This window comes from Bos indicus x Bos taurus, chromosome 9, assembly GCF_003369695.1.
Source record: "Bos indicus x Bos taurus breed Angus x Brahman F1 hybrid chromosome 9, Bos_hybrid_MaternalHap_v2.0, whole genome shotgun sequence".
In the NCBI taxonomy this organism is placed as follows: domain Eukaryota; kingdom Metazoa; phylum Chordata; class Mammalia; order Artiodactyla; family Bovidae; genus Bos; species Bos indicus x Bos taurus.
Genome location: NC_040084.1, coordinates 61187311 through 61212245, shown reverse-complemented (window position 1 = coordinate 61212245; position 24935 = coordinate 61187311). Strand labels below are relative to the sequence as shown.

Below are 24935 nucleotides of genomic sequence, written 5' to 3'. Positions count from 1 at the left end.
GAGAATTTTGAGCGTTACTTTACTAGCGTGTGAGATGAGTGCAATTGTGCGGTAGTTTGAGCATTCTTTGGCAGTGCCCTTCTTTGGGATTGGAATGAAAACTGACCTTTTCCAGTAAACCGTTTAAACTTTTACACTTTTAAATACTAGATCATAATTCAAGAACACATTAAGTATATGCTTCTAATTAATGTTACTCTTAAAAAATTCAGTTGAATTCCCTCATAAAAATGATATAAGAGGGTAATCATCTATGCGTTATGCTAGTAGACTTTCTTTAGAATATGATACTTATTTTTCCAGATATGTGATTCAGTAATTTCAGATATATATAAATCCAGAAAATAAGTTAGAGTAAAAAAAAATGTTCTTTTTGAAATTAGTTTCATGTTTCAAAGCAATTTATACACTTGTTAGTGGTGGTAGAATGCTGAAGTTTGAAATATGTACATATTAACAAAATGTTTTCCAAACAAGAAACTTTAAGTCCCAAATAATTATATTTTATGATTTACATTTAAGGCATTTTCTTCCCTGCCTGTGAATCAACACCTACTAAGAAATGAGTTGTGAGGTATACTGCTTACTACTCAACAATGGTAGCCCACATACCTGAATGATTAACTTTATTAACAATTAATTACCACCACACTTTTCCTAACTTTCCCCTTTGGCCTACAACATATACTTCTGTATGTAGTCACAACCAGCATTTTTCTTCTCAATATATCCCACTATCCCACCAAGAAAAGAAGGTAACACCTAATGTTTTTTGTTAGGCCTTGTATTTCTAGAAGATTAATAGGAATTGCTTACTGAAGAAATAAGAGTCTTCTGAATTCAACTTTACAGAAAAATATGAAAGTGCCACCCATGGAAAGGAGAATTTATGTATAAAGTTATTTTAAATATGAGACAAGTTTGTAAAGCACTAGTAAAAATATTCATTTTACATTTAGTTGGAATCTCACATCTTTTGCAAAGAAACAATAAATTCTCAATCTAACATCTAACAGTTCTTTGGTTTACCTAAGAAATAAAAATGGGATAAATTTATATAACTGAAAATTTTTTGTAGAAAAGGCCATGATCCATGGCTATCAAGAATCTTTGGGAGGACAGGAAACTCTCCTCAATGCTTTGTGGTGACCTAAATGGGAAGGGAATCTAAAGAGGGGATAACTGTATATGTATAACTGATTCACTTTGCTGAAGTGAGGAAAGTTCACTTTCCTTTGCTGAAAAGTTCACCTCCTTTGCTGAAGGAGGAAACGAATACAACATTATGAAGCAACTATACTCCAATAAAAATTAATTAAAAAAAAAGTCTTTGGGGGACTTTCCTGGTGGTCCAGTAGTTAAGACTCCACACTCTCACTGCCAAGGGTCTAGGTTCAATCGTCAGTTGGGGAACTAAGACCCCACAAGCCACGTGGTGCAGTCAAAAAAAAGAGTCTTTGGAAATAACAGGTATAGAGAAACCTTACAAATCCAGCAAAACAAACATAGTCAACATTCTATTTGCATAAATCTCAATAAGCCTGTAGAGGAAAAAGGTAAAGACTATAATAATAGCTTTAAACATTACCAATTTTAAACGTTCTTTTCTCCTTTTACCAAAGGAGGCGCTTGACCCAGGTTCTGATTCCTTTTTTCCATCCTCGTCCTCATCTTCATCTTCATCATCCTCAAAACACCAATCTGGCAATAGAGGTGGGGGTGGTGCTTCCTCTATATCACCATAGCGACGAAAAAGTTCTTTCAAGTAATCACCCTTATAAATTCCTGGTGGTCTGGCTTGAGCAAAAGTAGCAACTGCTGCTTCAATACTATGGAAAATAAACACCATGCAATTTCCTCACTACTCTCCATTTATGCAGATTTATCAAAATTCTCTTATTATATTTAAGGCTATTATAACAAAGTATAATAGAGGTTTCATAAAATAGATACATCACAATCCCTACTCTCAAGGCATTCAATCTACTAAGACAAATCATTTTGAAACAGTTTTAACACAAGGTACATGGTATTTCCTAAACTCTAAAGGTAAACTGCAATGAGTGTAATGAGGAGACCCGGGTGGAGTCTGTAAAGAATTTAAGTAAACCCTTAAAGGTTGAGGTCTGATTGTAACAGAAAACACCAGTCAAGGAAAAGCAACATGAAGATAAAGTAAAAGCATGCTGGTTTTTCAGGAACTTTCAACAGACCCAAGCGTTAAGAGCAGAGGTCACCAGAGGGAGGCTAAGCATAGGCTGAGTCTGACATAGCAGTCGACATAGTGTAGAGTTACCTTTTAGAGCATCTGAAAGGGCAGAAAGGCAGAGGCAGAATGTATGCAGTAGAGAACCACAGAGGATAAGTGAACAGGGAAACATATAATCACATGTCTACTTCAGGTGATTATATTCAGAGAAGGACTTACTGCATGAAAGGCTTTGTAAACAAAAGACCTTTAAAGTATATGAGGAAATTCAGAAATATCTCATTCTCTAATCTCTCAGAATCTAAAAAGACACTTTACAAGTTAACAGGTGCTCATAAAGACCTGTTGATTGGCTTAAACAGAGTGACTCAGTCCCCCAAAATACCTTTATATTTAAGACTATTATACAAAGCACAACAGAAGTTTTATAAAATGGAGACACCACAGTCCCTACTCTCAAGGCATTCAATCTACTAAGAGACAAACCATTCTGAAACGGTTTTAACATAAGGTGCGTGGTATTTATGGTATTTAAGCTTTTTCTAATACTCAGCAGCTATTTTTTTTTAAAGGTACTTAAAAATGAAATGAAAAACAACAGTAGTAACCTCCAAGGTGAAAACATACACAAAATATTGGGAGGACTTATCTCTGATAATTCTGAAAGATGTGAAAAAAAATCTGGGAAAGAAAATGTATAGTATTTAGGATCCATAAGCACTCAACATGCTACTTGGTAGAAAACATCAGTAATGAATGGTATTCTAAAGATTAACCAAATCTAAAATAAAAACCACTGAAATCATGTTAATCATTACTTCACCAAAAACCTAGAAATATAAAATGCTAAAACTGAAAAAAAATCAATAAAATTTTTTATCAATTACTAAATATATCTTCTTTCACTACAACAAGAAACAAATACCTCCAATCCATTTTCTCCACCAAGAAGGCACATATGAGGAAACCAGTGCGATTGAAACCATGGGTACAATGAACACCTAGAAAATAAAGCAGTTTTGATTTAAAATTACAAATCACTTCAGAGGCCACATTTCACTTCAAAATTCCAACCTGCAAACAAAACATTTCAATCATTTTATAAAATAACCACATTTTTAAAACTCAGCCCTCTCTTATAACTATTAAACCTGTCAGCTTAAATTGCTTGGAATTTAACTTATAGCACTAGCAAAAAGTGTAAATATACTGATTTATTAATTACAAATGTTTCTAAGGTCTAAAGTTTAATTTCAAAACTAAAAGATCCAAGCATTTTACATATGGAGATATTTCATCAAACACACAATTCTAAAAGACACACATACATACCCACACAGGACATTTGACTGGATATAGAAATTGATGAATATACAGTACAATAAAAATAATACTACTTTAAAGTTCTCTAGAAGCCAACTTTACATTAGCCTATAACGTTTCAAAATAGACTTTTAAAAGGAAAAACTGCTGAGAAAAAGAAATTTGTTTTTGTTAAGCTTTTTTTCAGAACATATTCCAGGTAAGTATGGTCCTATCTTTATAATATGCAAAGCTACAAATGAGCTTCATAACTTCCAAAAATGATTGCATTCTCAAATCATTTTAACTACTTTGAAAATGTAATAAAAAACGACTTGGTGTACATTACTAAATTATCACATTTTAGAAAATCCACTTCAATGGCAGTTCAACACAAAACAGAGAAGAAGCATCAATGAAGCCAAGAAAACTAGTAAGGAAATCATCCACTAATCTCTATGTGAGATTAGGGTTTGACTGACAAGGGTCCTGGTGATAGGAATAACACGGAGAGGCAGATGGAAGAAACATTTAAGGTAGAATCTGCAATCTGAGGGATCAATTACTGTCAACACTGATAGAAAAGATGTAGAAGGAGTCTTCGGTTCTGACTTGGATGACTAATTAGGCAGTGATACCACCCACCAAGTTATGAAATACAGGAGTTTATATCAGTTTACTGGGCAACACAATGAGTACAGCTGGATGTGCAGAGTCAACACAGTGAGCACACTTGGACGTGCAGAGTTTAAGGTTCTTAATAGGAAGTCCCCTGGTGACCCAGAGGGATCCTAACCTTCCAGTGGTTAGGATTCGGCGCTTTCATTGCAGAGGCGTGGGTTCAATTCCTGGTCAGGGAACCATCCCTATGCCTGGTGGTGTGGCCAAAATACAAAAAAAAAAATGGGAGGGGGGCAGTGTTTTCTTATGAGACTCAAAAATATTTGGAAATAGGGTAAAGAGCTTCACAGAAAGGTCTAGCTGGAGTTGTGGATTCATGATCAGCATATAGTCAACTACAGAAGGTGTCTGTGGTGTGGATAAAAATCACTAAAAATGGGTAGAACAAGAAAACATAAATAAAGATGGAATGTGAGGAAAACTAACCTTTCAAGAATAAGTTGAGGGGGTGGGAAGGCATTTTAAAAAAGACTAAAAATGAACTTTCATGGGGGCCAAGAAAATAAAGAGAACATGAACATAGGGTCATGTTTACCAGGGAAAGAGGAAGTCCCAAGCACTGTGTAAATGTCACATGAAGATAAGAACTGAAAGTCGCTATTTGTTTAGAGGGAGGACTCCAGGTTGCAATGAGGTGAATAGGAATGGACGGATTTGAGTATCAATCTTTTGGAAAGTGTGCTGGGAAGGGGAAAGGGACATATAAAAGAGCAAGAAAAGGTTTTTTGGGGGCAGGGTAATATTTTAATATAAGAGGTTTAATACGTTTATAGGCTGAGAAAGATCTGGTTAATTCACAGAGGTTGAAAGTAATAGAGAACAATGATGTAACTGAAATGAAGTTTCCTAAGAGATTTAAAAAAATAATAATAAAGAGATCAGCCTTGAACAAAAAAAGACACTCCTTAGAAATAAGCTGCTATAATCATGAAACTCTATAAAGTCATCATCTCCAGTACTCTGTAAGAAAAGATGCCTCAAAAATTATGCAAAGATGTCAGTTTATGTAAACAGACTTTTTTATTCAACATGTATCAACACAATATGTAAATTTCCTTTCTACTTTATATTTGAGACCAATTTAAGCAACAAATACTCTAATTTTTGGAGAAGGAAATAGCAACTCACTCCAGTATTCTTGCCTGGGAAATCCCAACAGAGGAGCCTGGCAGGCTACAGTCCACTGAGTCTCGAAGAGTCAGACATGCCTTAGAGACTAAATAACAACACTCTAACTTTAGATATGTTTCTCATCTACACCACTACTGTTTTTGCATCTCTTTAGAGCAAATATTTTTACAAATAACATATGTACGAATAATTGCAATCAAGTGATTAAGTCATGTGATGATACACAATTTAAGTACCAGTGCTCTTTTAATATTCTTTGTTAAATAAGTACATAAAGTTTTACTTTATTGTTATACTTCAAAGTATTAATAAATGACTAGATTGTTAAAGTAAGAAAAGCGTGAAGTAAGAAACATAAAAACCTTCAACAAAACAAATCTCTATAGAAAAATATGGAAGATTATGTACCTGATTTTTTTTTTTAATTTCATTAAATAGGTATACTACAAGCCTAACCTCATTTATCTTCAATGTTTAGGAGTTGGGGAGGGGAAGCATTTTTTTTTTTTTTTTTTTTTTTTTCAGTTTTCCTCTGTTCATTATGAGAATGGGTCCATCTAGTGGCAAGCAGAGCACAGTTTGTAAGTAAAGATTAGCTCTTGATTAACTATTTCAAGTCACTTCTTATTCAAATTTGTTATCATTTTCTATTCTAAGCTAACATAAGGAAATAAATTTATACAGAATCTCAAAAAGTAACATTAATCTATATATTAAGGAAAAATGATAGTCCTTTAAAATCTCAAATTAAGAAAGGAAAACAATCTCCCCAACAAAAAAAGAGAACTGGGCTTTAACTATAAAAATATACATACTGAAATGACTGTAAGTATAAATTAGGAAGAGGTGACTTACACAGGGCTGGTGGCAACATGGCTTTCTAAATACTGCCTCATCTCAATATACACAACTTCCTTTTTATCTCACTAATCAGATAAACTTATTTTTAGTATCAAAAACGTTACCTGATGAGTCTAAATAAATGATTCTCGACTGGGGGTGATTTTACCCACCCCCCTCCCCAGAGGACATCTGGCAATGTCAGGAGACTTTTTGTTGTTTTTTTGGCTATGCTGGGTCTTCGTTGCTATGCCAACTTCTCTCTAGCTGTGACAGGGGCTACTCTCTAGTGGCAGTGCTCAGGCTTCTCACGGCAGTGGCTTCTCCTGCTGTGGAACGTGGGCATACAAGCCTCAGTAGTTGCAGCATGGGGGCTCAGCAGTTGCAGCTCCCTGGCTTTAGAGCACAGGCTCAATAGCTGTGGCACACGAGCTTAGTCGTTAGGTGGTATGTGGGATCTTTCCGGAACAGGGATCAAATCTGTGTCTCCTGCACTGTCAGGCAGATTCTTCACCACTAAGCCATCAGGAAAGTCCCAGAAGACAATTTTAATTGTCACAACTGGTGGGGTGGCATAACACCTCATGGGTAGAGGCCAGAAATGCTGTTAAACATCCTACAGTGCACAGAAGAGTCCCCCAAAATAAAGAATTACCCTATTTAAAATGTCAATAGTGTTTAGGTTGAGATTCCTCTGGTCTAAATGAGCCAAAAATAATAATAAGAAGAAGAACAGCAAGAGGAAACTATTATTAAGAACTTATTACACGTCAAGTAATCTTAAAAAAATTTTATATAATCAAAAGAAAAAATTTTTTAACAAAATTCACATGCACTACTCATAAAAATATATATTCGAAAATCTGACCTATGTATTTATAACTAGAAACACCTAAAATAATTAGAGGCATTAGTTAAGTTACATATCTTTTAGTCTACCATTTACAAAGAAATCAGTCATTTCTCTTTTAACAAAAACCAGACTTCTCTATTTCTACAGCCCACAAAATTATTATCCTCAATTTTCAGCACAAGCAAACAAATGCACCATAGCTCCATACATAATCTCTTATTTGTCATTATAATTTTTAAAAAAGCTCTTAAAAATTAAGATTTGGGGTAGATCATTTGGGGACAAAACCTGACCTGAGCTGATGTGACGTTATTTATAGTCTATTTTTCTCACTTAGTGTGAATGAATATTCATGTATTTAACTGCAGAAATGTTCATGTGTTTAATTATGGAATGCTCTCTATACCTAGATTATTTCTAAATACTACTTTCCACTTAAAGGAACCAGGTTCCTTAAAGGAATAACCAATTCCATGTCTGGAAAACACGTTATACCAGAAAACAACGAAACTGTCAAAGACTGATGGGGTGCTATCAAAAAGATACAGAAATCAACTTGAAGGGGCTCCCACTGGCCTAGGATAAAGCAATTTGGGCATAAGAATAAATACTGACTATAAATAATTTAAATATATCAACTGCACAAAAATTCATGAGTTCAAACAGATACTCCAAAAAGAAATAATAATAAGATTAATCAGTCACCACCAGACATTGGTAAGATACCAATACATTATTCTGGAAATTGATAAATAAAACAATCAGAAATTTAACTTGCCTTTCCAGTACAAACTGCATTTCAGGATAATCAAATTGTTGAGAAGGAATAGTTCTTTGCTAAAGAGGAATTCCAGCTAATTCATGAAGAAATTAGCCAATCAGAAAAATCACTGTTTTGCAACTCCTAATGAAATATCAGAAGAAGGTAACAGTCATCAACAGATTAAAAAAAAAAAAATTAGGTAAAAGACAGATTAAAGAGTAACAGAGGAAATAACATGCCACCACCTGTCCCTACTTACTCATCTTTGTACCCCTAAAAGTGGGTCCACCAGACATTATGTGCTAACTGATGTAGGGTAAAAGGAAACATACGACACCAACTATGAAGTATTCTTGCTTAAAACATGTAATTATGCCTCCTGTTTTAACTACCAGTTTACAAGACAGACAGGGGACAAAGGAAAAAGTTAACTAATACTATGAGGAGGCACTCAGGTAAATCCAGATAATGGAACATTTTATAGGACAAAGACCTGATTTCTCCAACAAAGTGACAGCATTTAAAAGAGAGAGAATCAGAAAAAACAAAATGTAGTATTTGGATACTGCTGGATCCTGGTTTGAAAAATCTAACTTTAAAAGGGGATTGAGGAAATCTAAAAGTGGACTAAGCATCAGATGACATTAAGGAATTTCTCATTATTCTGTTTGGTATAACTGCATGGTGGTTATAAAAAAACAAAAATTCTTCTCAGTTAGAGATGCATAATGAAACACTTTTAGTGAAATGACATGGTATCTATGGTTTGCTTTAAAACTCAGAAAAAAATTTGTTAGGAGAAGGAGAGGAAAAATGAAAAAAAAATCAGTAAAATGATAATTAGTGAAGCTGAACAATGGATACATAAGGTGTCATTTTACTATTCTCCCTACTTTTGGTATGATTGAAAATTTCCACTATAAAGATAAATTAGGGGGTACTGCCCCCAGGGATTATGAGATTATGAAGCTGTAGTTCTTGGGCTGGAGAAGGAAATGGCAACCCACTCCAGTGTTCTTGCCTGGAGAATCCCAGGGATGGCGGGCCCTGGTGGGCTTCAGTCTATGGAGTCGCACAGAGTCAGACACGACTGAAGCAACTTAGCAGCAGCAGTAGCAGCAGCAGTTCTTGGGCAGGTCTGTGGTAAAGACTCTGCCTGCCAAGGAAGGAGACACAAGTTTGATCCCTGGGTCAGGAAGATCCCCGGAGAAGAAAATGGCAACCCAGTCCAGTATTCTTGTCTGGGAAATTCCATGGAAAAGGAGCCTGGCAGGCTACAGTCCTCTGGGGTCGCAGAGGAGTTGGACAAGACTTAGCGATTAGAAAACATCTGAAGCTTCTATGTGTTTCAGAACTCTATATCTCCACTAACTCTACAGTATCATCCCACAACTAGGCTAACTGCATGTACTGACAGTCACATCAGTTAATTTAAAGATTTTTTTTTAATCAGACTAACTTTGAAAATAAATGTGTCTCACTTTTGCCATGCCATCAATGTCCCCTAGTGGTCACAGTATCCTTCAGCAAGAATGTGCAGAAGGCTGATAAAAACTGCATCTCAAAAACACAATTAAAACACTGTAAAAGCAGGCCAATATTTTCTGATCCTAAGAACACAGACTTGATTCTTTAATTCTTTTGTTTGAGAAGATGATATGAGAAACCATCTCTAAGACCAGTTTCTGTTACTGTCTTCTCAGTATTACTACAATAAATAATTGCCACCCCAACCTGTGCTCCAAACTGAGCAGACCCAAAGGAAAAGTTTCCACTTCAATCCAATGAACAGAATCACAGTCCAGTGATATAAAACAAGTAATATATAATAATGAATACTGTATTATATCACAGTTATAATTTTAAACCCATCAGTTCAGTTCAGTCGCTCAGTCGTGTCCAACTCTTTGCGACCCCCATGAATTGCAGCACACCAGGCCTCCCTGTCCATCACCAACTCCAGCAGTTCACTCAAACTCAGGTCCCTCGAGTCAGTGATGCCATCCAGCCATCTCATCCTCTGTCGTCCCCTTCTCCTCCTGCCCCCAACCCCTCCCAGCATCAGAGTCTTTTCCGATGAGTCAACTCTTCGCATGAGGTGGCCAAAGCATTGGAGTTTCAGCTTCACCATCAGTCCTTCCAATGAACACCCAGGACCAATCTCCTTGAGAATGGACTGGTTGGATCTCCTTGCAGTCCAAAGGACTCTCAAGAGTCTTCTCCAACACCACAATTCAAAGCATCAATTCTTCAGCGCTCAGCTTTTTTCACAGTCCACCTCTCACATCCATACATGACCACTGGAAAACCCATAAATGACGGACCTTTGTTGACAAAGTAATGTCTCTGCTTTTCAATATGCTATCTGCTGCTGCTGCTAAGTCACTTCAGCCGTGTCCGACTCTGCGACCCCATAGACGGCAGCCCACCAGGCTCCCCCATCCCTGGGATTCTCCAGGCAAGAACACTGGAGTGGGTTGCCATTTCCTTCTCCAATGCATGAAAGTGAAAAGTGAAAGGGAAGTCGCTCAGTCGTGTCTGACTCTTAGCGACCACATGGACTGCAGCCTACCAAGCTCCTCTGCCCATGGGATTTTCCAGGCAAGAGTACTGGAGTGGGGTGCCATTGCCTTCTCCGAATATGCTATCTAGGTTGGTCATAACTTTGCTTCCAAGGAGTAAGCGTCTTTTAATTTCATGGCTGCAGTCACCATCTGCAGTGATTTTGGAGCCCCAAAAAATAAAGTCTGACACTGTTTCCCCATCTATTTCCCATGAAGTGATGGGACCAGATGCCATGATCTTAGTTTTCTGAATGTTGAGCTTTAAGCCAGCTTTTTCACTCTCCTCTCACTTTCATCAAGAGGCTTTTGAGTTCCTCTTCACTTTCTGCCATAAGGGTGGTGTCATCTGCGTATCTAAGGTTATTGATATTTCTCCCGGCAATCTTGATTCCAGCTTGTGCTTCTTCCAGCCCAGCGTTTCTCATGATGTACTCTGCATAGAAGTTAAAGAAGCAAGGTAACAATATACAGCCTTGACGTACTCCTTTTCCTATTTGGAACCAGTCTGTTGTTCCATGTAAGGTTCTAACTGCTGCCTCCTGATCTGCAAATAGGTTTCTCAAGAGGCAGGTCAGGTGGTCTGATATTCCCATCTCCTTAAGAATTTTCCAGTTTATTATGATCCACACAGTCAAAGGCTTTGGCATAGTCAATAAAGCAGAAATAGATATTTTTCTGGAACTCTCTTCCTTTTTCCATGATCCAGTGGATGTTGGCAATTTGATCTCTGGTTCCTCTGCCTTTTCTAAAACCAGCTTGAACATCTGGAAGTTCACGGTTCACATATTGCTGAAACCTGGCTTGGAGAATTTTGAGCATTACTTTACTAGCGTGTGAGATGAGTGCAATTGTGCGGCAGTTTGAGCATTCTTTGGCATTGCCTTTCTTTGGGATTGGAATGAAAACTGACCTTTTCCAGTCCTGTGGCCACTGCTGAGTTTTCCAAATTTGCTGGCATATTGAGTGCAGCACTTTCACAGCATCATCTTTCAGGATTTGAAATAGCTCAACTGGAATTCCATCACCTCCACTAGCTTTGTTCATAGTGATGCTTTCTAAGGCCCACTTGACTTCACATTCCAGGATGTCTGGCTCTAGGTGAGTGATCACACCATCATGATTATCTGGGTTGTGAAGCTCTTTTTTGTACAGTTCTTCTGTGTATTCTTGCCACCTCTTCTTAATATCTTCTGCTTCTGTTAGATCCATACCATTTCTGTCCGTTATTGAGCCCATCTTTGCATTAAATATTCCCTTGGTATTTCTAATTTTCTTGAAGAGATCTCTAGTCTTTCCCATTCTGTTGTTTTCCTCTATTTCTTTGCATTGATCGCTGAGGAAGTATTTCTTATCTCTCCTTCTATTCTTTGGAACTCTCCATTCAGATGCTTATATCTTTCCTTTTCTCCTTTGCTTTTCGCTTCTCTTCTTTTCACAGCTATTTGTAAGGCCTCCCCAGACAGCCATTTTGCTTTTTTACATTTCTTTTCCATGGGGATGGTCTTGATCCCTGTCTCCTATACAATGTCACAAACCTCCGTCCATAGTTCATCAGGCACTCTATCAGATCTAATCCCTTAAATATATTTCTCACTTACACTGTATAATCATAAGGAATTTGATTTAGGTCATACCTGAATGGTCTAGTGGTTTTCCCTACTTTCTTCAATTTCAGTCTGAATTTGGCAATAAGGAGTTCATGATCTGAGCCACAGTCAGCTCCCGGTCTTGTTTTTGCTGACTGTATACAGCTTCTCCATCTTTGGCTGCAAAGAACATAATCAATCTGATTCTGGTGTTGACCATCTGGTGATGTCCACGTGTAGAGTCTTCTCTTGTGTTGTTGGAAGAGGGTGTTTGCTATGACCAGTGCATTCTCTTGGCAAAATTCTATTAGCCTTTGTCCTGCTTCATTCCGTACTCCAAGGACAAATTTGCCTGTTACTCCATGTGTTTCTTGACTTCCTACTTTTGCATTCCAGTCCCCTATAATGAAAAGGACATCTTTTTGGGGTGTTAGTTCTAAAAGGTCTTGTAGGTCTTCATAGAACCATTCAACTTCAGCTTCTTCAGCATTACTGGTTGGGGCATAGACTTGGATTACTGTGATATTGAACGGTTTGCCTTAGAAACAAACAGAGATCATTCTGTCATCTTTGAGATTGCATCCAAGTACTGCATTTCAGACTCCTTTGTTAAAATACTCAATTTAGAAATTTTTCCCATCAGTTCTTCCAAGAATTATTGTTGTTTAGTCGCTAAGTCATGTCTGACTCTTTGCAACCCTATAGACTGCAGCACACCAGACTTCCCTGTCCTTCACTATCTCCCTGAGTTTGCTCAAACTCATATCCACTGAGTCAGTGATGCTATCCAACCATCTCAACCTCTGCTGTCCCCTTCTCCTCCTGCCCTCAGTCTTTCCCAGAATCAGGGTCTTTTCCAGTGAGTTGTCTCTTTGCATCAGGTGGCCAAAGTATTAGAGCTTCAGCATCAACATCAGCCCTTCCAATGAATATTCAGAGTTGATTTCCTTTTGGATTGACTGGTTTGATCTCCTTGAAGTCCAAAGGACTCTCAAGAGTCTTCTCCAGCACCACAGTTCAAAAGCATCAATTCTTCAGTGCTCAGCTTTCTTTATAGTTCAACTCTCACATCCGTACATGACTAGTGGAAAAACCACAGCTTTGACTAGATGGACCTTTGTCAGCAAAGTGATGTCTCTGCTTTTCAGTACACTGTCTAGGTTTGTCATAGCTGTTCTTTCAAGGAGCAAACATCTTTTAACTTCAACACTGCAGTCACCATCTGCAGTGATTTTGGAGCCCAAGAAAATTAAGTCTGTCACTGTTTCCATGGTTTCCCCATCTATTTGCCATGAAGTGATGGGACTGGATGCTATGATCTTAATTTTTTGAAGTTGACTTTTAAGCCAGCTTTTTCACTCTCCTCTTTCCCTTTCATCAAGAGGTTCTTTAGTTCCTCTTCTTTTTCTGCCATTAGAGTAGTATCATCTGCATATCTCAGGTTGTTGATATTTCTCCCAGCAATCTTGATACCAGCTTGTGATTCATTTAGCCCAGCATTTTGAATGATGTACTCTGCATATAAGTTAAATAAGCAGGATGACAATACTTGACGTATTGTCAGTAGGATGACAGTCTTGACGTACTCCTTTCCCAATTTTGAACCAGTCCATTGTTCCATGTCCGGTTCTAACTGTTGCTTCTTGACGTGCATACAGGTTTCTCAGCAGGGAGTTAAGGTGGTCTGGTGTTCCCATCCCTTTAAGAATTTTCCACAGTTTGTTGTGATTCATACAGTTAAAGGCTTTAGCCTAGTCAATGAAGCAGAAATAGACTTTTCTGGAATTCCCTTGCTTTTCCTATGATCCAAAGGATGTTGGCAATTTGATCTCTGGTTCCTGTGCCTTTTCCAAATCCAACTTGTACATCTAGCTTGAAAGATTTTGAGCAGCATTACCTTGTTAGATGTAAAAAAGTATTACAACTGTACAGTAGTTTGAACATTCTTTGGCATTGCCTTTCTTTGGGATTGGAATGAAAACTGACCTTTTCTAATCCTGTGGCCATTGCCAAGTTTTCCAAATTTGCTGACGTACTGAACACAGCACTTTAACAGCATCATCTTTTAGGATTTTAAATGGTTCAGCTGGAATTCCATCACCTTCATTAGCTAGTTCGTAGTAATGCTTCCTAAGGCCCCTCCAAGAGTACAACTGGTCAATTTATCAATTTGAGAGTATTAATGTTTCTGAAATCATGACACCTGATTCCAGACATTAAGTCTTCTTGAATTCTTCAAGTACATTTAGCATTTACCCCTATAATAGCTTATCTCAAATGAAAAGAGCTTTTAATTGTTCAAATAAATGTTCAATATATTGTTCAATGCTATTTTAGGCTGTGAATCTTCTAGCTGTATCCTAAATATATGCATACCTGTTACATATATTCATGTGAATGTGTAAACATAAACACATATACATACCGTAATACTATGTCATGTAGTCCCATACTATTGTTCTTCTATTAGATAAACTGCATACTGTATAATATAAATGATCGGCTTCCATCAGATATGCTGTTTCCAGGGATTTTTTTATTACAAAGGAAGATGTGATAAAATTTCTTTCACATAAATCTTTATGTGCATCTATGACTACTTCCTTTAAATAAATTCTTAGATGTGGCCTTGATGAGTCAAAGTATATGAACACTTTTTAGGATCAATAGAAATCACCAAAATGGCCCTCCAGAGAGGCTATATCAATTAACACCTTAATTAACAATGTATCAGTACATCCATTTTATCCAATCCTTGACATTATGATTTTTTTATATCTTTGCAAATTTGACTGCGGAAGGTAACAACATACATTTTAATTTGTATTTCTTATTAACAAGGGAGAATGAAACTTTTTTCATGTTTCTTGGCTATCTGTATTGCATTTTCATTGTTTTCCATATTTTTCTATGGATGAATGCCTCTTTGGCCTGAAGAATTATAGAATCCTTTCATAAGAATATCCATTTTTTTATCTTATCATATATGCCTCAACTATTGCTCTCAACTTGTCAAATGGCATTTTGCTCTGTTTTGGTTATTTTATAACACAGAAATTTTTTTCACTTTTACGTGGTCAATCTAGAAACCAGTGTTACACCTAATTAAGAGATTTGGACCTTGGTTCAGAAACATTACAAACTTGGCTTAAACAGTTATTAGACGTTTGAACAAGGAAAAACTACTTAATTTCTCTGAGACTCAGTTTTCCTATTTGTAAAATAGGGATACAGCCACATACCACAGGGACTTGTTATAAGGATTACAATCATTCATTCCTTCATTCATTCATTTACAGTTTCCCACCAAGTCTGCCAGGCAAATAACATCCTCGTCACTACCATAATATTATCATGAATAGACAACATTTTAATTTTTAATAACAGTTCTCAATAGACTATTACTTTAATAAACACTTCTTGGTAATTCCTTTAAAAAGAAAAAAAAAAATTTCTGTATCAACCCATTTGGAAAAAGAGCATAGAAACCCAATCACAAAATAAGATATTCAACAGTGGCTAAAGTAAAGCCAAACATACCAATAAGTTCAGGTGGGTTTCTTTCATTAAACCGCTCACACAGACGAATAAATGTCTCAGTATTCTCCGTTGTAGGGCACTCGCCATGTCTAGAAATACAGAAACATTTTGTTTCTAAGTAGAGATGACAAATTTCAGCAAAGGTTTCAATATTAAAGACTCTTAATACGTGACTTACCCTTTACACTGAAGTTTTATATATTTGATTCCTTCTTTTTCTATGTCGTTTCTGTCATAGAATCTTGAAGTATTTGTCAGGTCTACCAACAAGCCCATTTTAACCTTAGGCAAAAGGAAAGAAAGATTTCCTAGTAACTGAATCTGTTCCAAAATAAGTTGACTGAATGGCAATATTCTGGGCCAGTTCATTCATCTACACTGAAGGAGAGTTTATGTTCATGCTGTCAACTTATTAACAATGAATGTATCACTTATCCAAGTCTTATTTGAGACACAGAACTTAGGCACTGAATGAAATAAATTAATCCCAAACAAATGATGAAACAAGAATATGAGCAAAAAAAAAAAAAAGAATATAAGCAAAACAGATTCCACTTCAACATTACAAATACAAATACAAATACTAAAAAGCAAATACTGATGTAGTTTTCTACGTCTGTCACTCCACCCATGATTTATTAGAAGTAGCTACAACAGGTGGAGAAGGCAATGGCACCCCACTCCAATACACTTGCCTGGAAAATCCCATGGATGGAGGAGCCTGGTAGGCTGCAATCCATGGGGTCGCCAAGAGTCGGGCACAACTGAGCAACTTCACTTTCACTTTTCACTTTCATGCATTGGAGAAGGAAATGGCAACCCACTCCAGTGTTCTTGCCTGGAGAATCCCAGGGACGGGGGAACCTGGTGGGCTGCCGTCTACGGGATCGCACAGAGTCGGACACAACTGAAGCAACTTAGCAGCAGCAGCAGCAGCTACAACAGGGACAGCATTTATCTGAAATACACCCAAACTCAAGCTCCAAAAGCACCCAAGAATTGATGCTTTTGAACTATGGTGTTGAAGAAGACTCCTGAGAGTCCCTTGGACTACAAGGAGATCCAACCAGTCCATCCTAAAGGAAATCAGTCCTGAGTATTCATTGGAAGGACTATTGCTGAAGCTGAAACTCCAATACTTCGGCCACCTGATGCAAAGAGCTGACTCATTTGAAAAGACCCTGATGCTGGGAAAGATTGAAGGCAGGAGGTTGGGGACGACAGAGGATAAGATGGTTGGACAGCATCACCGACTCAACGGACATGAGTTTGAGTAAATTTTGGGAGTTGGTGATGGACAGGGAGGCCTGGTGTGCTGCGGTCCATGGGGTCGAAAAAAGTTGGACACGACTGAGCGACTGAACTGAACTGAACAAGCTCCAGACACACATCAACTCAGCATTCCAGCACCAATCATCAAAGTGAGTACGCAGGGGAAGAGCATGTACAGTCAAAATGCCCTTGGGCTTCCCTGGTGGCTCCGCCGTAAAGAATCCACCTGCCAATGCAGAGACACCAGTTCGAACCCTGATCTGGGCAGTATTGTCAAATGAGTATTAAATTTTCTCAAGTTATACTGTATGGAAAATGTTATCAATATAGATATCCTAGAAATTATATGCAGTTTCTAATATTCTGGTATGTACTGAATTATGTTATTAGTCATAACGCTAGTTACTATCTCAAAGTGTTACATATCACAGCAAAGTAATCAAGTTACTTTGGACTGTCATCAGATTTTAAGCATGCCATTTTAAGCCTTTTTGTCATTATAGACAGCTCTGGTTTCTCTCTGATGCATTTTCAAAAATACCACCTCTTCAAGATTTACAGAAAGGACTTTCTAAGATTAAATTAAAATTAACTAGATAAACAAATTTTGTTATTAACAGTAAGCTGGTATCAGACTGGAATTTGTTTTTTTCTGTTAAGAGAACACAGTTTTCTTGGAATGCGTGTTTGAAAACAGACTATGTGAATTTCTTTGTTTTTAAGTGATTTATATATGTTTTTAAAATCTTTTGTTACTTTGGTAAAGTATATAAATATTACTTCACAATGATCTATGAAGATTGTGGCACCCACAGATAAAGTTCATTTTGATTCTATAAAAAATTAACCCCTCCTTGTCAGCCTTTTTCTATCCTGATGTCCTTAGGACCCAGTAAGAGTTTACTTCTAAATCAAGGAATTTAAAATGATTAAACAATAGCTGTAAATTAAACAGCTGGGGCTATGGGAAATTCAAGATGGCTGCTTGGCTTTTCCCAGCTCCCTGACAAACCTTATTTTTTACTTGATGGGATAAAGCCTTCACTGGCTGCAGGGTTAAAGCCCTCACAAAAAAATTTTTATGTTTCACTGAATATTAAATTCTAGTTTTGCTAATTGAGATCTACGTTGACCAAGACTCACTTCCCAGACTCAGTTCCCAGACAGTTCCTCGCTGTTATGTTTTATTGCTAAAAAGTTTAATTGAATTATCCTAAAGCTTATCACAGTAATCTGTCTTTGGATGGACATCAGACACCTCATGAGCTATAACCAAGGGACATAAAATTCATGTATCTATCAATGAACCATATGCTAATTGGAACTTATGGCAAAAACAACAAGACAAAGGAATGTCCCTGGGTTTCTGGATTAGGAAATTTCCAGAGGCCAGAAAGAATTATACTAAGAGTAGTCAATTTGCTGAATTATATGCAGTATATGAGGCTCTAAAACAAAAAAAAGTTAACAGAATGTCATTCTACAAAACATTAACAAAACAAGACTCTTGGTTGGTAGCCAATGGATTAACCACAGCTTTGACTTTGTGGGCACACCAAAAATGTGGCATGTGGGAGAAAAAGCAATATACAGGTGGGCTCAAAATCAAGGTATTTCCTTTACTATGGATCTCATTAAATATTTTACAATGTCCAATTTATCAATATATTGAACACAGACACTTACCACAGCTAGTCAAAGGACAATTGGCATGTGGCAAGCTGCCTGGGCAAATATGGCAAATTGATTATACTGATCATTAATTTGAGATGAAGGATGTCAATATGTGGGTACTGCTATGGATACCTATTCTGGATATTTAGTGGCCATTCCCTTCAAGAAAGCCAATCAGACTAATACTATTAAAACAGAGGCAATAATTATATTATGGCGTTCCATTTCAAATTCAGAGGGACAATGGATAAGTTAATATAAGAGTTTGCCCAGGAATATAATATACAATGGATCTTTCATATTCCTTATTATCCTCAAGCTACTCGTTGGATTGAAAGAATGAATGGTTTGCTTAAACAGCAATTAATCAAACTTCGAGAGGGCTCTTATAAAAACTGGAGAACTTAAAATACTTCCCTCAATATTTTAAATAATAGAACTATTAGAGAATCAGAAACTCCTTTGATGAGAAAAACGATTCCAAATTTACAGATTCATAAAATAGATTTCTATCCTGAAACAACTGAATATTGGGAAATTAGCCCAGGAGCACTAGCTCTTTTCCAAGCTACTCCTGAGACTACCGGATTGGATTTATACTCTTTATCTGAACAGAGACTCACAAAAAGAATGACATGTGCTATTTCAACTGGTATTGGAATCAAAATGCCTCCCAGGCACTTTGGGTTAATTAAGGAATGCTCCTATTAAGCATTAAAAGGAATCTGTGTCCACGCAGTAGTTACAGACCCAGACTACCAAGGAGAAATCCAAATAATTTTACAAAATGAAGGAAAGGATGAAAGGATGATCTATTTATTAATAAACATGATAGAACTGCCCGACTCCTGATTTTCCCACGTGTAAGTGGTAAGTACAAAATGAGAAGAACCTCCCACCCTACTAACAGTCAGAGACGATGGAGGGTTTGGGTACACAAATGAAACACATGCAACTAGAGCTGAAGTCTGGGTGACGCAACCTAACAGTCCTCCCACATTTGCTGATGTGGCTGCACAAGAGAAGGATAACACCATGTTAACTGACGATCCCCGGACAAGAATGGCAATATGTGCTGTTAACACATAGTGCTATGCTCATGAACAGACTGTTCTTGGAAGCCTGACTTAATGAGGATTGTCATTCATACCTCAACCTTCAAGGATATCCTACAATTAAAAGAAAAATATGAAGAAAACTATTGGGGAACCTTCAGCTAGAGAAACATAAGCCAGACCTGAACTCAGGGTAACTTCATGTGCCCAGAAAAAAAGGCCTTTTCTTTCTTAACTCTGACTTTCTATGTACAAAAGATTATACACAGCACTGGTAAGGATATAGCTCAAGTCTTAAATGGATGCTTGCAACACTAAACCCACATGAACTTAATGTATGACAAAGACTTTTAATAGTTGTTTAATGACTCAGTAATATTTCAGCTGCTGTTGTTTAGTCGCTGAGTCATGTCCGACCCCGTGGACTATAGTCTGCCAGGCTCTTCTGTCCATGGGATTTCCCAGGCAAGAATACTGAAGTGGGTTGCCGTTTCCTCCTCCAGGGGATCTTTCTGATCCAGCGATCTTTCCCACCCAGGGATTGCCTGCATTAGCAGGAGGATTCTTTACCACTACGCCACCAGGGAAATTCAACATTTCAGCTACACCGAACTAAATCCTAACCGGCCATGTGTGATTAGACTCTGTTCTATACAGCTGTTATATTACCTTGCTCAGAAGGATAAGGTCCAAGGAATTTTAATGTCTGCTAATGCATATGCTAAAGAATCTCTTGATGAGGGTGAAGGAGATGCAAAAAGCCAACTGAAAACCAAATATTAAAAAAACTAAGATCATGGCATCCGGCCCCATTACTACACGGCAAATAGAAAGGGAAAAGGTGGAAGCACTGCTTCTAGATGAAGTCTTTGCCAAACACAAAGATTTGAATGCCATAATACAGCTTCTCACAAGTTAGAATTAGAACCCATATTGTTTGTCTCTAGGTCCAAAATAAGAAGTCAATGAAAAGTGGGAATGAGCAAGAAAATGTGAATTCTCTAAATATATATGAATACTTTAGCTAAGAAAACCAGGAAACTGTATTATGTGACTTAGCTGCACTGAGTCCATGTATATGTACATGTGTAAATGTGTGTCTGTATGTGTGATTATGTCTGTGTGAATAATGTGTTTGTGTTTTTTAATGTATCTGCCTATATACACATATACTCATATTATATATACATAATCATTTTTCCTTATAGATTCCCAATCCATGAAATAAGGATAATAACCGTATCCACATCATACAGCTGTGAGATTTAAATAAAGCCCTCACTCTGTGCCAAGCACTATTCTATGCTTTACATGCACTAATTTTACTTGCAAATGAGGAAACTGAAACATGAAGAAATTAGGTAACTTGACCACAAAGCTGTAAGTGGCAAACTAGAATTCAAATCCAGGAGAACTGGTTTCTAAGCCCAAGCTCTTTAAAATGCTCCACCTAGGAATATTTAATGCTCTACAAATGTTAACTATGACTTTCAAAAATGTATATTAATAATGAAGATAAAAATTAAAAGTTTATAAGCAAGCTAAAATAATAGATTTAAAATGAAGACCCAAACTACACCAAAAACAGGGGTAAGTAACAGGTTATCAAAAACTAAGTGGCATGTTTACTATCCTGTAACAGGAAACTTGCATGTAATGGGCACCAGCATTTGCTGAATGTACTAACTGTTGTTCAGTCACTAAGTCATGTCCAACTCTTTGCAACCCCATGAACTGCAGCACGCCAGTCTTCCCTGTCCTTCACCATCTCTCAGAGCTTGCTCAAACTCATGTCCATTGAGTCTGTGATGCCATTCAACCGTCTCATCCTCTGTCACCCCCTTCTCTTCTTGCCCTCTATCTTTCCCAGCATCAGGGTCTTTTCAAATGAGTCAGCTCTTCTCATTAGGTGGCCAAAGTATTGGAGCTTCACCTTCAGCATCAGTCCTTCCAATGAATATTAAGGATTGATTTTCTTTAGGATTCACTGGTTTCATCTCCTAGCAGCCCAAGGGACTCTCAAGAGTCTTCTCCAACACCATAGTTAAAAAGCATCAATTCTTTGGCGCTCAAGTCTTCGTTATGGTCCAACTCTCACATTCATACATGACTACTGGAAAAACCATAGCTTTAACTGTATGAACCTTTGGTGGCAAACTAATGTCTCTGCTTTTTAGTACACTGTCTAGGTTTTTCATAACTATTCTTCCAAGGAGCATTCAATAAAGACCACCACTTAAAAGAGTAACAATGGTAGGTGTTATGGGTTGCACTATGCCCCCTAAAAACATATTCAAGTCCTAACTCCCAGTACCTATGAATATAACCTTATTTGAAAGAAGGTTATAGGGTCTTTGCAAATATAATCAAGACAAGGGCATACAGGGTAATTCGCTGGCAATTCAGCAGTTAGGACTCCAAGCTTCCACTGCAGGTTCAATTCCTGGTCATGAAACTAAGATCCTGCAAGTCACATGGTGTGGCCAAAAAAATATTCATTAAATGAGGTCATACTGGATTAGGGTGTCCTTATAAGTGAAAAATTTGGACACTGACACACACAAGGAGGAGACAGAGACAGCTAAAGGAGCTGCAAGCCTAGGAATACTGAGGCCTGCTGGCCATCACTGGCAGCTGGGAGAAAAGAATGGAAGAGATTCTCCTCCAAGACTCCAGGAAAAGCCAACCTCTCCAACATCTTGCTGTGGAACTTCTAGCCTCCAGAAGTGTTAGAGGGTAAGTGTCTGCTGTTTTAAGCCACCCAGTTTCTGGTAATTTGTCAAAGTAGCCCTGCTGTTGGTGTGTCAGCTGCTCAGTTGTGTCTGACTCTTTGCAATCCCATGTACTGCAGCCCATCAGGTTCCTCTGTCCATGGAATTTTCCAGGCAAGAATACTAGTGTTGCTTGCCATTCCCTTCTCCTGACCCAGGGAATCTTCCTGACCCAGGGATCGAACCCAGGTCTCCTAAATTGCAGGTACGTTCTTTACCATCTGAGCCACCAGGAAAGCCCAGAAGCTAATATAATCAGTGTGATGTCAGAATAACATAAAAAATCACAACGTTTCATTTAGAAAAATAGTTTGTCATTTTTCCGTAAAACTAACCACGTGCTCAACAATCTTAGTCTTGGGTATTTGTTCCAGAAAAATGAAAACTTAACATTCACATAAATACCTGTACATAAACTTTCACAGGAACTTGGTTCACAATACCCTACAACTGGAAACAACTCAAAGTGGCTAAACGGTTACTTAACCATTCAGTGGGAGGAGAATGGTTAAACTCTGGCACAGCTATACAACTGAATACTATTCAGCAATAAATATGAGCACAACTCTCATCGATTCATGCAAAAACCTGGAGGACCTCAGCAGCATCATGCTTAGTGAAAAAAAAGTGTATCCCAGGGGCTTCCCTAGTAGCTCAGTGGTAAAGAATCCACCTGCCAACACAGGAGACATGGATTCAACCCCACATGCTGCAAGCAACTAAGCCCGTGAGCAACAACTGACCTGTGCTCGAGCACCTAGCAACCGCAACTGCTGAAGCCCACACGCCTAGAGCCACAACAAGAGAAGCCACCGCAGTGAGGCCCACATTCCACAACAAACAGCAGCCTCCAGTCCCTGCAACTAGAGGAGGCTTGAGTGCAGCAAGGAAGACCCAGCACAGCCAAAAATAAATTGAAAACAAATTTTTTTTAAAGTGTTTCGTGAAGGGTCACAAACTGTTTCATTCCATTTATATAACATTCACAAAATGACAAAACTAGAGAGATAGAGACCAAGTCAGCAGGTCGAACTGCACAGAACTTTACACACATAAACACACTGAATGCACATACACACTGGTTAAAACTAACTTACAGGTCTACAGTCCAGTCAACAATACTGTACCAAGGTCAATTTCCTGCTTTTGATATTATACTACAACCACATAAGATGTCACCATTGGGAAAAACTGAGACAAGGGTTCATAGACTCTTTGTACAATTTTTGCAACTTGCTCTGAGTTAATTATTTCAAAGTAAAAAGTTTTATTTTAGAAAGCCACCTAAAAAACAAAAAAGGGATAAAGTATGTTAAATCAATATCAAAAATGTTTTGCTTCTTACCTTCAGACTCTTCAGATAATTTGAAAGCATACTAGGATGGAATCGATTTTCTTCAGCAACTTGACTGTCATATCTTGGTCCTAACATTGTTTTCAGAGGTAAGAATCTTCCTAAATAACATGAAGATAGGTTATAATTTTCATTAACGAAAATGTTCTGGATTAAAACTCTATAATTAGCAATTCTCAAAATCACCTTCTTACAATATTTTTAATGGAATTGTTCGTAAAATACTCTCAACCTATACTATACTGTGGGCAGGAATCCCTTAGAAGAAATGGAGTAGTCATCATGGTCAACAGAAGAGTCCAAAATGCAGTACTTGGATGCAATCTCAAAAACGACAGAATGACATCTGTTCGTTTCCAAGGCAAACCATTCAATATCACGGTAATCCAAGCCTATGCCCCCATCAGTAACGCTGAAGAGGCTGAAGTTGAACAGTTCTGTGAAGACCTACAAGACCTTTTAGAACTAACACCCAAAAAAGATGTCCTTTCATTATAGGGGACTGGAATGCAAAAGTAGGAAGTCAAGAAACACATGGAGTAACAGGCAAATTTGGCCTTGGAGTATGGAATGAAGCGGGGCAAAGGCTAATAGAGTTTTGGGAAGAGAATGCACTGGTCATAGCAAACACCCTCTTCCAACAACATAAGAGAAGACTCTACACTTGGACATCACCAGATGGTCAACACCAAAATCAGACTGATTATATTCTTTGCAGCCAAAGATGGAGAAGCTCTATACAGTCAGCAAAAACAAGACCGGGAGCTAACTATGGCTCAGATCATGAGCTCCTTATTGCCAAATTCAGACTGAAATTGAAGAAAGTAGGGAAAACTACTACACCATTCAGGTATGACCTAAATCAAATCCCTTATGGTTATACAGTGGAAGTGAGAAATAGATTTAAGGGACTAGATCTGACAGACAGAGTGCCTGATGAACTATGAACTGAGGTTCGAGACATTGTACAGGAGACAGGGATCAAGACCATCCCCATGGAAAAGAAATGCAAAAAAGCAAAATGGCTGTCTGAGGACACCTTACAAATAACTGTGAAAAGAAGAGAAGTGAAAAGCAAAGGAGAAAAGGAAAGATACAAGCATCTGAATGCAGAGTTCCAAAGAATAGCAAGAAGAGATAAGAAAGCCTTCCACAGTGATCAGTGCAAAGAAATAGAGGAAAACAACAGAATGGGAAAGACTAGAGATCTCTTCAAGAAAATCAGAGATACCAAGGGAACATTTCATGCAAAGATGGGCTCAATAAAGGACAGAAATGGTATGGACCTAACAGAAGCAAAAGATATTAAGAAGAGGTGGCAAGAATACACAGAAGAAATG

At 37.7% G+C, this 24935-nt stretch overlaps 1 protein-coding gene across 2 annotated transcripts in view; it reads right to left on the bottom strand.

Annotated features, from left to right (window-relative positions):
- RNGTT (RNA guanylyltransferase and 5'-phosphatase) overlaps positions 1–24935 on the bottom strand; it is a 232613-nt gene that overhangs the window by 195936 nt on the left and 11742 nt on the right. For both annotated transcript variants that reach the window (XM_027551417.1, XM_027551416.1), the window contains exons 2-6: positions 23587–23696; positions 15648–15751; positions 15470–15558; positions 3135–3210; positions 1589–1829 (exon numbers count right to left, since the gene is read on the bottom strand). In XM_027551417.1, coding sequence (XP_027407218.1) covers positions 1589–1829; positions 3135–3210; positions 15470–15558; positions 15648–15751; positions 23587–23696 — 620 coding nt within the window. The remainder of the gene's footprint in view (positions 1–1588; positions 1830–3134; positions 3211–15469; positions 15559–15647; positions 15752–23586; positions 23697–24935) is intronic.